Source organism: Sinocyclocheilus anshuiensis, unplaced genomic scaffold (assembly GCF_001515605.1).
Source record: "Sinocyclocheilus anshuiensis isolate Anshui unplaced genomic scaffold, SAMN03320099.WGS_v1.1 scaffold363, whole genome shotgun sequence".
Lineage (NCBI taxonomy): Eukaryota > Metazoa > Chordata > Actinopteri > Cypriniformes > Cyprinidae > Sinocyclocheilus > Sinocyclocheilus anshuiensis.
The window spans coordinates 45,658-59,661 of NW_015552568.1; the positions used below are offsets into that span (position 1 = coordinate 45,658).

Here is a 14,004-nt window from a genome sequence, read left to right on the forward strand (position 1 = left end):
TACAATATATATATATATATATATATATATATATATATATATATATATATATATATAGGTAGAAAATTTGAAAATATATACAAATATATGTTAAAATGGTTAAAAATAATTTAATAACTAAAATATCAAAAATGTATTTATGTACTTTATCTATTTTAGCAATACTTTTTGAGCCATATTTTGAAACACAAAACATTGGAATTTAGATGAATACTTATTTGCACATTATGTACTGAAAATGTGACAAAACTGTACATTCTGGTACTGACAAAACTGTTCATCAGCCATGTGGGCATTGTTATCAGCTAATGCTGATTATTTTAAAAATAGCCAAATATCGACCAATTTATCATCCTAGCTAGTGTAGTAATGACTGTCTGTTCACATTGCATCTATGGTTTTATTTGCTTTACAGAACAGTGTGTTTCAGTAGTAATACTGTACATTAGTGCTGTGTAAGAGAACATGAGTCATGTTGTGTGTGCGCGCGCATCACTCAATAACATTGCATTACTCACTGTGACTCTTTCTTATTTGAAAAAGAGAAGCAATTAAAGCAATGAAGGTTATTCAAGAAACAGGCATTTTGCAATAGAAAGATCAAACGAACTTTCATTTAATTATCATCCATTTATATAAAGTGAAATGACCGTGAGACTCCTCATAGCAAAGAAAAATAACAGATGAGAACCCTTTAATATATTAATTGTTTTTCCTAGACAGATATACAAAGATTAAATGAGATTAAATGAGAGCAAATGCAGACCTGTAGCTTTTCAGAAGAGATCAAACTGTGCTCACTGCTCAGATGTACTAAAACACCAAAGTTTCATATCAAAAGTCAGAGAACTCCGTATGAACTCAAACATTCATAAGTATATCGCTCTGTACTCTTAATGTATGTTACAGTTGTTTCTATTTTTAATTCTATTAATTTTAGAAGAAATGTCTGCGACAAGGTTGATAATTAAATAAGCTTTAAACTGAGAATCTTGAGCTAAACTTGAGCAGCCTCTAGTAAATCTTTCATCCAGGTCTACAGGTTATTAATGAACCCAGAGCTGGTGGTGAAGGCTCCGTGGGGTGCAGTTTGATTTTGGATTAAGTCCATTGGAAACATAATTACTACCATCATGAGACTGGTCTGCCTTTCTCTGCCCTGGTACTTTCAGTAAATCTATGAGTTCTGACAGCGTTCCACACACTCCCTTTGAATACCTTTTATTTCTGGTGCAAAAGGAGGTCATGAACATGAAATGTCCCTCTTTTCTGTGTTCTCAAGCATTCTTTCCCTGCTTATGTAGCGTGATCACAGATCAGCGGTGGCAGTAGCTCATGCAGGGAAAGCATTGTTGGAATTCCTGGATGATTTGAGCTCTTCTGCACAGTGGCTTTTCCCTTCTCCCCAGCTGCAGGGAAACGCTCCTCCACCCTCTTTCCTGCTGCGTCCTCCCTCCCTCCACAAACACACACACACACACACATACCTTCACGCACAGCCCCTCCAGAACAAAACAAACAATTCCACCGGCACGCACACCTGATTTCATTGTTTTAGCAGTGTACTGCTCGTAATTGTTTTTCCTTATATCCGTTTATCCACTCTTCGTCTTGTAGTATTATAAATCATATATTGTCCCAGAAATCTTTACTATTATTTGGCATTGTGGGTTTGTCACAAAACACTCACTTACATGCTGAGAACATCCTCTGAAATCAAACCTCAACAGGAAGAGCAAGAGCACTTTTGCTTCTTATTCCCTATAGTCTTTCCTGTACAGTAGCAGAAGGAAAATAAAGTCTAAATAATGGATCTAAAATGGTTTCAGTGTTGGTATAATGTTCTGCACAGACTGCAGTTTCAAAAGTCTGCGATCAAGACAGATTGTTGTTAATAATGTACTTTTTGTGCATTAAAGTAATATAAACAACATTCTTACAGGCTTTTAACAAGTAAAACTGATCCCTTATTTATTTTATGTCACTTTTCCAAACAGATTTTTAACATTTTGTTTTGCATATTTTCACTGCTGTTCAAAAGTTTGGGGTCAGAAAGATTTTTTAAGCAAGGGTGCATTTAAGAAAATCTGCATTTATAATGTTACCGAAAATTCTATTTCAAATTTCTATTCATCAAAGGATTCTAAAAATGCATCGTTTTCCACACAAGTATTAAATCTCTTTTCAGTATTGATAATAATAATAATAAATGTTTTTTTTTAGCACCAAGTCAGTATATTAGAATGGTTTCTGAAGGATCAAGTGACACTGGAGACTGAAAATTAAGCTTTGCCATCGCGGGAATAAATCGATTGAAACCGAAAACGGTTGTTTTTAATTGTAATAATATTTCACATTATTACTGTTTTTACTCCATTTTTCATAAAATAATTGAAGCCTCGATGAGCTTCTTTCAGATACATTTAAAAAATCTTACCAACATTTATTTCACATTTAAGTTAGTATTACTGTGTATAACTGCATTGTATATCGATCAATGCTTGGCATTGGCAGCCAAAAAGGACTATTTTTATCTAAAGATCAGAGATAGTGTGGAATATGGTCATCAAAAATTAAAATTGGATGTCGATGCAAAATATTTCTGCGAACATTATAAGCAAAAGTATTAAAATTATACAATAATTTAAGACCCTTTTAAAATGTTATCCTGATTAAAGATGCTACTGTTCATCAAACAAAAGTGACTTAACCATTTCAGATTCACGTTAAAAAATTAGTTCTTCTCACTTGCTTGCTTAATTGTTTGTGATGTCTTTTCGCCTGTCATTATCTGAGATATGTTGCTTCCTGATGTTATGCACGTCATACTCCTTGTTCAGATATGAATCAAAGTTTGCAGGCATTGTACTAAACAGTTCGTTACTTTTTTCAGGTCAACCACGTACAGGATGGACAGAGCGTGCAGGAGGCATCCATGGTGTTCTCAGAGAAGATGGCTCCTGTTCTGGTTTCAGCCCCCAGTGTCGGCTCCATCCCCCTGAAGACCGGCAGTGTCTTTAGTTCTGAGACCAACAATGTTATCGGGTGAGTGAGTGAGTGATCCGACCCTGGGATAGCTGGAGACTTTAAAGCTTAGCTCCATGTGAACAGGCAATATTGCATGCCCCTGCTAAGGAGATGCTGGAGCTAACTTTATAGCTTAAAGCCTTAATAAGTCATTTGGAATTGCATTCCAGTTTTCCATGCACTACTGATCAAAAGTTTGGGGTCTCTTATGCTCACCAACAGTGCATTTATTTAATCAAAATACAGTAAAAAAACAGTAATATCGTGAAATATTATTACATTTTAAAATAACTGTTTTCTATTTTAGTATATTTAAAAATGTCATTTATTCCTGTGATGCAAAGCATCATTACTCCAGTCTTCAGTGTCACGTGATGCTTCAGAAATCATTCTAATATGCTGATTTGATGCTCAGTAAACAAAGGTCTTTATTGTCATTTTAAAATAAAAGTATTAATTTCCTTTTTCAAAAAATCTAACATTTGAATGGCAATGTACATGTACATGTGTCTCCTTGTTCAAAGTAGTCCGTGGCTTTTTTTGCGACCTTGGTTAGCTGATGTTAAATCATCATTGCTATTGTCTGGATCATTAATCTGCCTAATGGTCTGGGCCATTAGTTTTATGAAGTCAGGTCAGATTAAACCAAATATGATGTGTCTTGGCATGAGATCAAACTTTTTGCATTTTTTAAATCAGATGTTCTTTCATTATAATTTGTTTTTAAATCAGGTCTGTCCCTCCTTGTCTGTCTCTGTCTTTTTTGTGTGGCTCTACAAGCTTCAATGATTCAGTATAAATTAATTAATTCATATCATTTTTTTATAGACATCATGGGCAAAGACCCTGTTAAGAGTAAGCAAACAGGCAATACCTTTATGTAAAAGATGATTGGCTTTTCATTTTTTCATTAAAGAAATGTTAAAAACGAGTATTCTGTAATTTGACCTAACATGTTTATTGGAAATGACGAAAAACATCACAGTGAAGTGCAATGAAGAAAACATTGCTTATTAACACAGTGAAATGTGAAACACCAGCTTATGAGGATATGTGAAATGCTTGAGCAAATTATATTTTGCTGTAGTATTGCCAACATGTTTCTGTTAATGCTATGTTTGGTAGCTTAAATATCATCTCAGTAAGAAAAACATTGTGTCTATGAAACTTTCTCACTAGTAATGCTTCTAATGTGCATTTCCTTCAATTCATTACTGTCACTACATCACAACCTATGGAAGTTTCTTTTCACCACAGAATAATTTTTTTTTTTAAACTACAGTAATTTATATCAGTTTATATCTTACAATTCTGATTTTTTCATATAATATAAACTCGCTATTCTGACTTTTTTTTTTTTTTTTTTTTTAAGAGTTCTTCATGTGTATGCTGTCAGTTCAGGTGTCTAAAAGAAAGAATTGCGAGAAAATGTTATAGTTGCAAGATGTAAACTCACAATTGCTAGATATAAACTCACAATTGTAAGAAGAAATTGTGATATATAAACTTGCTATTGTGAAAAAAAGTCTGAACCGTGAGGAAAAAAGTCGCAGTTTTTTTATTTCTTTATTTATTTTTTATTTTAATTCCATGGCAGATAAATGTGTTCTTTTTCAGATTGTCATATTGTATCTTGAAGAATATTTGCTTGCTCAAATGTGTTTGAATGAATGTTTGCTCATTTCTCTTTTTGGATAAAGTAGTAACAGTTTTTCCACCCACAGTTACCCTGAGCGCTCTTTCAGCCGGCCATCTCATTCTACATCCCCGTCTGGAGAAGTGAGCTCCAGCCCCTCCGACCAGACGGACACCATCCGCAAACCGTCCGCCTCCAGGGGCAAGAGACGCAGGAGGAACCCTGAGCTGGATGAGTCCCAGTACGAAACCGAGTACACAACGGGAGGAGAGACTGCCAACGATTTTGACGAGGATCTATGGAAACGGTAAGAATTGGTTGTGGGTCATGCAGGCCCAGGGTTAGTAGCGCATTCCCTTGGATACAGCAAGGAATTCTGTAGGAGATAATCATCTCTGGCACGTATCTCCACATGCTAACATAATAGACCAAATTTAGGTTAATGGGTCAAAGATCTTTGCATATGTGTGCATGTTTACATGTGTTGTTTGGTTGGCTGTGATGAGTTAAAAAACAGATGTGGTTTGGTTTCACTCATTGTTGGACCATGAGAAGAAAATCTTTTTGCAAACAATAAACTTACAGGGGACACATGACATATAAATGGAACACTTAACAGTAAAAATGAACTATATATTCTTTCAGCATTTATTAATTTTGATAATGTTAGTTATACTTGTAATGTTAAAATACTTGTAATGTTGACTTTGTTGCAACCTAGAATTAAACTGCTGGTTTCGTCTGGCCAGAGGAGAACGGCACACTATTTCGACACACTATTTCCCTGAATGTGCATTAAATATCGCATGCGATTTATCGTGCAGCCCTAATGTTAGTACAGTATTTCACATTAGTAAAAAATTTGGGCACATCTTGGTGTTTCACATTAGTACTATTTTGATGAATGGTAGTATTTCACATTAGCGAAACTTTGCCACATCTTGGTGTTTCACATTAGAAATAATTAATACTGTAAAGCTGCTTGGACACACTCTGCATTGTAAAAAACGCTATATAAATAATAGTGACTTGACTTGACTAAAAAAAACTTGTATTCACTGCATTATGAATAAGTTTTAAAATATTCTCACTATTTTGCTGTTTTCTGACAAATTAAAAATACAGTGTTGAAAGTTTGAGTTTCAAAGTTCAAAGTTTGAGCACTTAGTAAAAAGTTGACCTTAGTAAGGAGTTAAGGCATAGTCACATTAGCAAAATTTCAGTGAATACTGGTACATATTTCACATTAGGTGAGTTTCTGCAAATAGTGGTAATTCATATTAGCAAAAACAAATGGCAAATGAAGTATTGAATTAGTGAATTTTTGGTGAATAGTAGTATTTCACATTAGCTAAATTTCTGTGAATGATGGTATTTCACATCAACAAAATTTCTTTAAATGGTTGTATTTTACATTAGTGAATTTCTTGGCAAATAGTTTTTTCACATTGTGAAATTTCTGCAAATGGTTGTATTTGACAAAATTTTGATGAATGGTTGCATTCACATTAGTGAATTTTTGGCAAATTATAGTATTTCACATGATTGAAATGTCTGCAAATGGTAGTACAGTATTTTACATTAGTAAAATTTTGGTGAATGTTAGTTAGGGCTGCACGATAAATCGCATGTGATATTTCATGCACATCTTGTCAGAAAGCCGGTTCTGTAATCAGCGGTAAATCTCCATCACGTGCGTGCTTTCACATTGAGCAGCATTAACTACACAGAGCCATTGTTCACTGACGAGCTGCGCAAAAATTAGCGAAACTTTGGCACATCTTGGTGTTTTACATTAGTAAAATTTTGGTGAATGGTAGTATTTCACATTAGCGAAACTTTGGCACATCTTGGTGTTTTACATTAGTAAAATTTTGGTGAATGGTAGTATTTCACATTAGCGAAACTTTGTGATTGGTGGAATTTCAAATGAGCGCAATTTGAAATACCAGAGACCATTTTGGGGACTATTTATGCCCTCACTGATTGTGCATATTCCTATTCAAATGACTGGATTTTGCTGACAGATTGTAACGGTAAATGTGTGCACCTTTACTCGGTTTATGGTGGGCGTTTTTTTTTGTTTTTTTGCTGCGGTGTGGAAACTGAAAGGTTGTCAGTTCAAACTCCACAGCCGTTAATCCGTGAAATACCACCATTGTTGCTTTGATCAAGATGCTTAACTCTAGGTTGCTCCAGAGGGATTGTTGCTAAAAAGTGTGTCTGTAGCTATATCCAGCTCTTTGGATAAAAGTTTATTTAAAAACTACCAAATTACTATTTACCTTAATTATCTTGCCTACTTTAAAGCTCATTATACAAGCTGCCATCCAGCTGCTTTCTGTTTCCTTCCCAATCAGTCTGTATCCAGAGATCACGTCTGACACCCAGCGACACGAGTACAAGAAAGAGTTTGACTCGGACCTCAGGACCTATAAGGAACTGTGTGCCGAAATGGACGACATCAGCGATCAGATAAACAAGCTCAGCAGAGAGCTGGACACACTTGAAGAGGGCTCGTCCAAGTACCAGGTGAGCGACTGAAACATTTCAGATGACTACTTCACCTCCCTGTTGTTCAAATCCATATGACTTTCTTTTTTATCTCACGTTACAGGCTGTAGCAGAGGAATATAATCATCTCAAAGACCTAAAACGGGTAAGTCATGGGTATAAAACTAAAGTATGACTAAACATCTGACTCACGTTCATAGTAATAGATGCTCTGCTTTTTTGATGTTAATATGATGCGTTCTTTTCCTTATTCTCTCTGCTTAGATGCCAGATTATCAAAACAAGAAGCACCTTTGTCGCAAACTGCACCACAAGCTTTTCCATATTAAACGAATGGTTAAGATCTATGACCGCCGTCAGTAATAATAAGCTGCATTAAACCACCACACCTGCTCTCCTTGTTAAACACTTTTGCATTTAACTGATGAAGCCATCAAACGACTGTGTGACCAAAGTTGCCCGAAACTGCTGTAACAATGGCTTCATCTAGTGCTTATGATTAACCTGAACCCTAAAGATGGTTGGAAACGAAGACCAGCGATTTCAAAACCGGTCCTTCCAAAGTCTTTCCATTACCTGGAACTTGTTCTTTCACTGGAAACATCTGCTTTTTTTAGAGTGAGTGACTTCATGTAGCCTGTAAAATGCCATAAAGCATTGCAATATTGTTGTTGTTTTTTTGTTGGGTGCGGTTGTGAGTGCTAACTTCGAGGTCAGCTGATTACATGTGTTTGTTGGAGGAAATGTACTTCGGACAATCCTCTCCAACTAAGTAATTTGCACCTGCATTGTCACATCTATGCTATTAGTTTCCTTGTGTATGACTGTAAATGGGTCGTGTGTTTTATTGTCTATTTCTGTAAAGGTGTAACAGTGGGGCACTGCTTGTTTTCAACTCAGAAAACACAAAAGTTTTTGTTTCGAGGTGTGCCAGAATAGTTCCCAGAAACAATTGAGGTATTTAAACTAGCACACCATTACAGAATTTTTTTATTATTTTTTTAACAACTGACTGCCTCAGTAAAAGAAGAAATGGAAATTTAAATCACAAAGAGAAACTGGAATTTCATATTCAGCTGTGATTTTTAAAGTTGAGTTTTGTAAAAAAAAAAAAACGGTGCCGTTGCAAATATGCAAAGATTCTGTTCATTTAGTTCTAGATGTTTATATCTCATTCTCATTGCATTTGATTCATTTCGAAATATTGTGATCTTCCTGCTATTTAAAACAGTAATAGCTGCTTTTATCTCTTAACCAATCAAATATCTATGCAAGATCAAATATTAAAGTTATGTTTGTTTTGTAATGTTGTTATGGACAAGTAAGTTTTGTTCAGTTTTTTTTTTACTCGTTTTTGTATGAAATAATTTAAAAGTGACAGGGCGTTCATTTTCGTCTGTTAATGAGATAATGCTTTTTGTTTCTCACATGCGTAACAGCATTTATTTTCATCTGTACATATTTGTCCTTTCTATTTTCAATAAAGTTTTATATTTTAAGTTTTAAATCTGTGTAAGTGCAACTAAGCTATTTAGAGTCGAAAGGTTTTTCTTTTATTGCAGTTTTTTTCAATCGCTTACAGACATTTTCAAAACTTTGCCTCTTTTTTTTTTCAAAACTTTACACACAAATCCAAGAATTGCACACACAAAATGCAAAATGCCTCACATCTCTTGCAAAATGAAGCACTGCATTCAAAATATCACAAACACATCTCAAAAGCAAACATTTGCAAACACCTTTGATATAATATTAATTCCTGTTAGATTTTTGTGTGTTACATAGAGAATTGTGTGTGCAAAAAGTGTTTTATGAAATTGAAAACTGAGTCAAAGGCCAAGAATTAGTGTATGGTTTTGCAGATTTGGTGTGTGGTTCTGGTGTTTGAGTCAGGTTTCAGAAATTGTGTGACAAGTAAAGATTTTGTGTGTAAGCAGTTGAAAAAAAAACGAATAAAAAAGAAATAAAGGTTACAAATAATATAATATAAATGCATATTTCGGCTTGAGACAGAATTTTAAGAACTGCGTCAAAGAATTAGAGCAAATAATGTAAGAAATGTTAGACAACGGCGTCCTCTGCTGGGTGTCTTTTAAATAACAAGCTGAGGAGAAGGCACTCGTCTTATTTCGGAAATGTAGCGGAAATATACGAGGAGTCGTTCGGGAACGTTACGGAAATACACGATCGTTAATCACTCCGCGTCAAGAAGCTAATAACTAAAGTACCAAGACGCGTGAACGCTGATTGGTCACCTAGAGATTCACCACACACTCCCGTCGTGACTGCTGAGGCGCCTGACAACGAGCAACGAGATGCACAAACATCAAACGAGGCTGTGATGTAGAAAAAACTTTCTGAGGATATTTCAAAAGGTTAAATAGAAAGGTATGTGACTTTCATCTTAGTAAACTTTTCATTCTGTCATCAGCAACGGTGCTGCTGCTGTGTTTAATGACTTTTGAATAGGCGCGCACCTGCGTAATATTATGACTTTATAACTTCTCTGAGTTTGAAGTGTATCATGACGTCTTCATTTATCTTCTGCTTTTTTGTCATCTGCAATAACGTATATTCTGCATAAACCTAATGGGAGAATAAGTATAGCCTATTATTTAGGGTTTCTAAATGCTCTGAGAAGCAGAGTTAAATGGTCATATTAACACATGAGATTATTATATTAATAGCAATGATATTTAATAATAATAATAATTATTATTATTATTAGGATATTTATTTTTATTAATAAAATGCAAATACATGATATTTGCATTTTAATGAAGGAGTCAGTCTTCAGCAGCTTTTTTTTTTTTTTTACAAACTACATCCAACGCCACCTACTCGCTCATCCTCAAAAATACACACAGGGCTGTACTGGTTTAATTCGCTTAAAGGATCAGTGTGGGTTCGGGAGATCTGCACCTTGTGCTCGTTCACGTGGTTTGTGTGTCTTGCAGGACCTCTTTAATCTGTCCCGGTTCAGACCTGACACGTGGTGTGAAAATATCCAACAATCTGCCAGGCTGTAAACAAGTGCACACCAGAAGAACCTGACAAGTACCTTTGCCTTAGACAGTCAGAGAGTTCTACAGTTTGATTAATGCTTATACAGTTATACAGATTAATGGAGTGGCTGCTAATGTGTCTGAGGCGTTGCTAGGGTGTTGCTATGCAGTTCTGGGTTGCTTCTAGGGTGCTGCTGATGTCTTGTGTCCAGTCTGTTATATAAAAAAGAAAGCTTATTAGGTCAACACAGGCTGAAGGTCTTGAGCCAAGTTTGGTGGATATAACTCTAGTCTGAAAGTTTGGGTTTTAGAATAATAAGCTTAAACACACCACCAGTTTGTCCAGCTAACAAAAAAAAAAAAGTATCTTGTGCACATACATGAAATCAACGTATGGAATTTGTGATCTATATGGCAGTGCATTTTTTTCTCAGGGCACCATGATGTAAATGTACAAACTTTTATCTCCTTTATTAGTCACGTTAATTCGCAGTGTTGGGGAAAGTTACTTTTAAAAGTAATGCATTACAATATTGCGTTACTCCATAAAAAAGTGACTAATTACGTTACTTAGTTACTTTCACGTTACTTGTAATGAGTTACCCCCAACACTGTTCATTCGTCTAAGTCAGCAGTTTTATTTGATCATAAATGAATGAGATTGAGTTCATTAGAGCCTAAATAAAACATATTGCACACCAGAGGAACATGATTGCAATTATTTTGGGCACATAATTTAGTTTCAGAATGTAGCGGATCATTAATAAAAGCTTATCAGAGTCTGGCCATGTCCATTCAGTCAACAAGTACAGTTAATCATAAATAAATGCAAGGAAGCTGAAGTAGTTTCTTTGGTGTGACATTGCACTACTGTCCCAAACAGAAAACAAGAGAACATTGTGCACCAAAATAACATAAAATTAAGAACCTTACTTAATTTTATCGTGTTGTATGGATTTGTGACATATGGTGTCAATACATTTTTATCAGTGCATATGTAAATGTACAAACTTATTTATAGGAGACCTCTTTTATTCTTCCTTCTTATTGTCTAAAAGCAGGAAATAAAGTACAGTTAACCTGAAGAAATACATGCTATTCAGAAGTCTAAGACTACATCGAAAATGTAGGCTAATTTAAATCTGGAAAGAAACAGGAAAATATTTTAAAACAGAAATATTGTGAATATACCTGAAGTATGTGCACAAGATAAATTCATTTATTTTGTTGGCTGGACAAACTGGTGGTGTGTTTAAGCTTATCATTCAAAGATCTGCATCTTAAAAAGAAGGCAATACAAAATAAAAGGCTTAATATTTCCTAATTTGATGATGCTGATTTCATAAATATCAATAAAAAGCTTTCCATCATGTACAGTTTTTTACAAAATAAGAATGAAGATTTTCCAAATGATAAAGTTTGGGGTTTACTCCATTTAATGTCAAAATGTTCTCAAATTTTCATTTGTCTCAAATTGTCATGATTATAATATAATTTGTAATTAAAGATGTTGTAATAAATTAGAAAATGTGAAATAGAAGCCATTTCACTAGTGGTCTCAGACATTTGGGCCATGTTGTATGCCTATATTATAAGCTGATTTTCAACATTTTAGCATTGGTTTGTGAAGATTTGGGGCTGGAATAAGGAATCGACTGAGTGTCGAGGTGCTCTGGCAGGTTGTGTGGGTGTGCTGGAGAAACGCTGAGAAGACGTGCTGATTCAGCACAAATACATCCCACTCTGTCCCCAAACACCCATTAAAAGTGCTCTCGCTGCTTCCTCGGGTCTCTCTGGACCTGGACCCACTGTCGTAATGAGCTGATCGGAGCAGAGCTGCAGAGTGATCAAAAAATAATGCGTTGTTCCAGCTTGAATCTGTGTTGAGTTTGCTGAGTTTTGAAAGTAAGGCTTGTTACAAACCCTTCCCATCTTTCTCAGCTGTTACACTGATCTTAAATTAATCAAATCTCTCTCTTTCCCTCTTTTGCTGTTTTCTGCATTCCGTCTCTTTCAGATTTCTAATAGGGTCACATCAGGCTGTCCAATATGATGAAAGATTGCCTTCAGTTCCTAATTGAGCCAGCCAAGAAGCTCAAGTTTCGTCTGAAGGTACAGTAGGTCATTCATTCATTCATTTGTTGCATCAGAGGATTTTTTTCAGTAATTTGGAGAAAATCATTAACTAACAAACTTAGTTGTGGCGTCATTTACACCACAACCAACAATATTTCCCACTAATAAAGTAGTGTACTTGTTTATCAATGAGACACAATGAAATGTGAGGCATGTGGCGTATGAAGAAAATAAGGAAAATTAAGGTAAATATCACTTGTGAACAGAATATATTTTTATATGTTACTTTTATACTGAATATAGTTATTTACAGTCAAGACACACTTGTCAAAACATATGACGAAATTATTAAATATTATTTAATTATTTAATATGAAAATATTATGTACAGTAATTGTGTGTATTTAGGATAGACTACATAAAGTGTGAGGCACAACTACAGGTGCTTTTATGTCAGATGAGTTGACTTTTATTAAAACTAGTTTAGTTGTGGCATCATTTTCATCACAACAATTTTTCCTGCTACAAAATTAGATGTAAGATGAAGAAAATAAGGAAAATTAAGGAAAATATCACATGTATATTTGAATTATATTCTGAATATAATCATTTTCAGTCAAGCTGTAACTGTTAAACTTGTGGAAAACCTTCAAAATTTAATAATTTATTTTACACTTTTCCACAAGTTTAACTGAAAATATTATTTAATTATGTGTATTTAGTATAAATAAAATGTTAGCTATGAAATTAGTCAGCAATTATAATCCAATTGAGATGTGGTGGAGATGTTCATGACTTTCAAAAAAAAATTAATATAACATTTATAAGTTTAGCCGTTATATTCCCTGGTGGAGCCTTAGTTACCCCATAAATCCCAACTGTCTGTGCAGGAGACGCGGAAGAGAGGGAAACATGTGAAGAAAGAGCCGTTTGAACAGAGAGTCAGCTGTTTATAATGGAGCTCGCGCGAGAACTCGACAGGATCTGTCAGGTAAGACAAATATATGGTTGCATTGTACCTGTACCTGACTTTTCTCCAGCTCTTTAGAGTCAGCTATTGAATACATTTCCACACACATTTTCAAACTCTGTGTATCTCTGTTGGAAGCTCTTATGCTGATGTCTTTCAGAGGTCAGATATTCTGGCTCACATCTGGATCAGAAAGGACGTATGGCCTCCACACGCCTGTCGAGAGTTAATTGTGGAGACCGCCAACATCCTGGAGATGAAGGTTAGAACCTGAGCTGAAATTAATCACAGGCAGATTCATGAACAGAATTGAACTTCAACAAATTGATGTTTTGGGGTGATGTGCACCTCCAAACATGGTGTGTATTATGGCATCCAAAGAGTACAATTTTGGTCTCATCTGACCAGACTATATTCTCCCAGTATTTCACAGGCTTGTCTAAATGTTGTGCAGCAAACTTTAAACGAGCTTCAACATGCTTTTTCTTCAGCAATGGAGTCTTGCGTGGTGAGCGTGTATACAGGCCACGGCGGTTGAGTGCATTACTTATTGTTTTCTTAGAAACAATTGTACATGCTAATTCCAGGTCTTTCTGAAGTTCTCCACAAGTGGTCCTTGGCTCTTGGACAACTCTTCTGATAATTATTTTCACTCCTCTGTCAGAAATCTTGCGAGGAGCACCTGGTTGTGGCCGGTTTATGGTGAAATGATGTTATTTCCACTTCCGGATCATGGCCCCAACAGTGCTCACTGGAACATTCAGAAGTATAGAAAT

The 14,004-nt window shown here is 35.2% G+C and overlaps 1 protein-coding gene and 1 pseudogene across 2 annotated transcripts in view; both read left to right on the plus strand.

Annotated features, from left to right (window-relative positions):
- The window catches only part of LOC107665009 (occludin-like), a 14,694-nt gene extending 6,272 nt beyond the window's left edge, over positions 1-8,422 (plus strand). For both annotated transcript variants that reach the window (XM_016455733.1, XM_016455734.1), the window contains exons 4-8: positions 2,894-3,045; positions 4,752-4,970; positions 7,024-7,195; positions 7,281-7,322; positions 7,442-8,422. In XM_016455733.1, the coding sequence (XP_016311219.1) occupies positions 2,894-3,045; positions 4,752-4,970; positions 7,024-7,195; positions 7,281-7,322; positions 7,442-7,540 (684 nt within the window). In that variant the 3' untranslated portion in view covers positions 7,541-8,422. The remainder of the gene's footprint in view (positions 1-2,893; positions 3,046-4,751; positions 4,971-7,023; positions 7,196-7,280; positions 7,323-7,441) is intronic.
- A 1,019-nt stretch (positions 8,423-9,441) lies between these two features.
- Positions 9,442-14,004, plus strand: part of LOC107664988 (butyrophilin subfamily 2 member A1-like) — an 11,229-nt pseudogene continuing 6,666 nt past the window's right edge.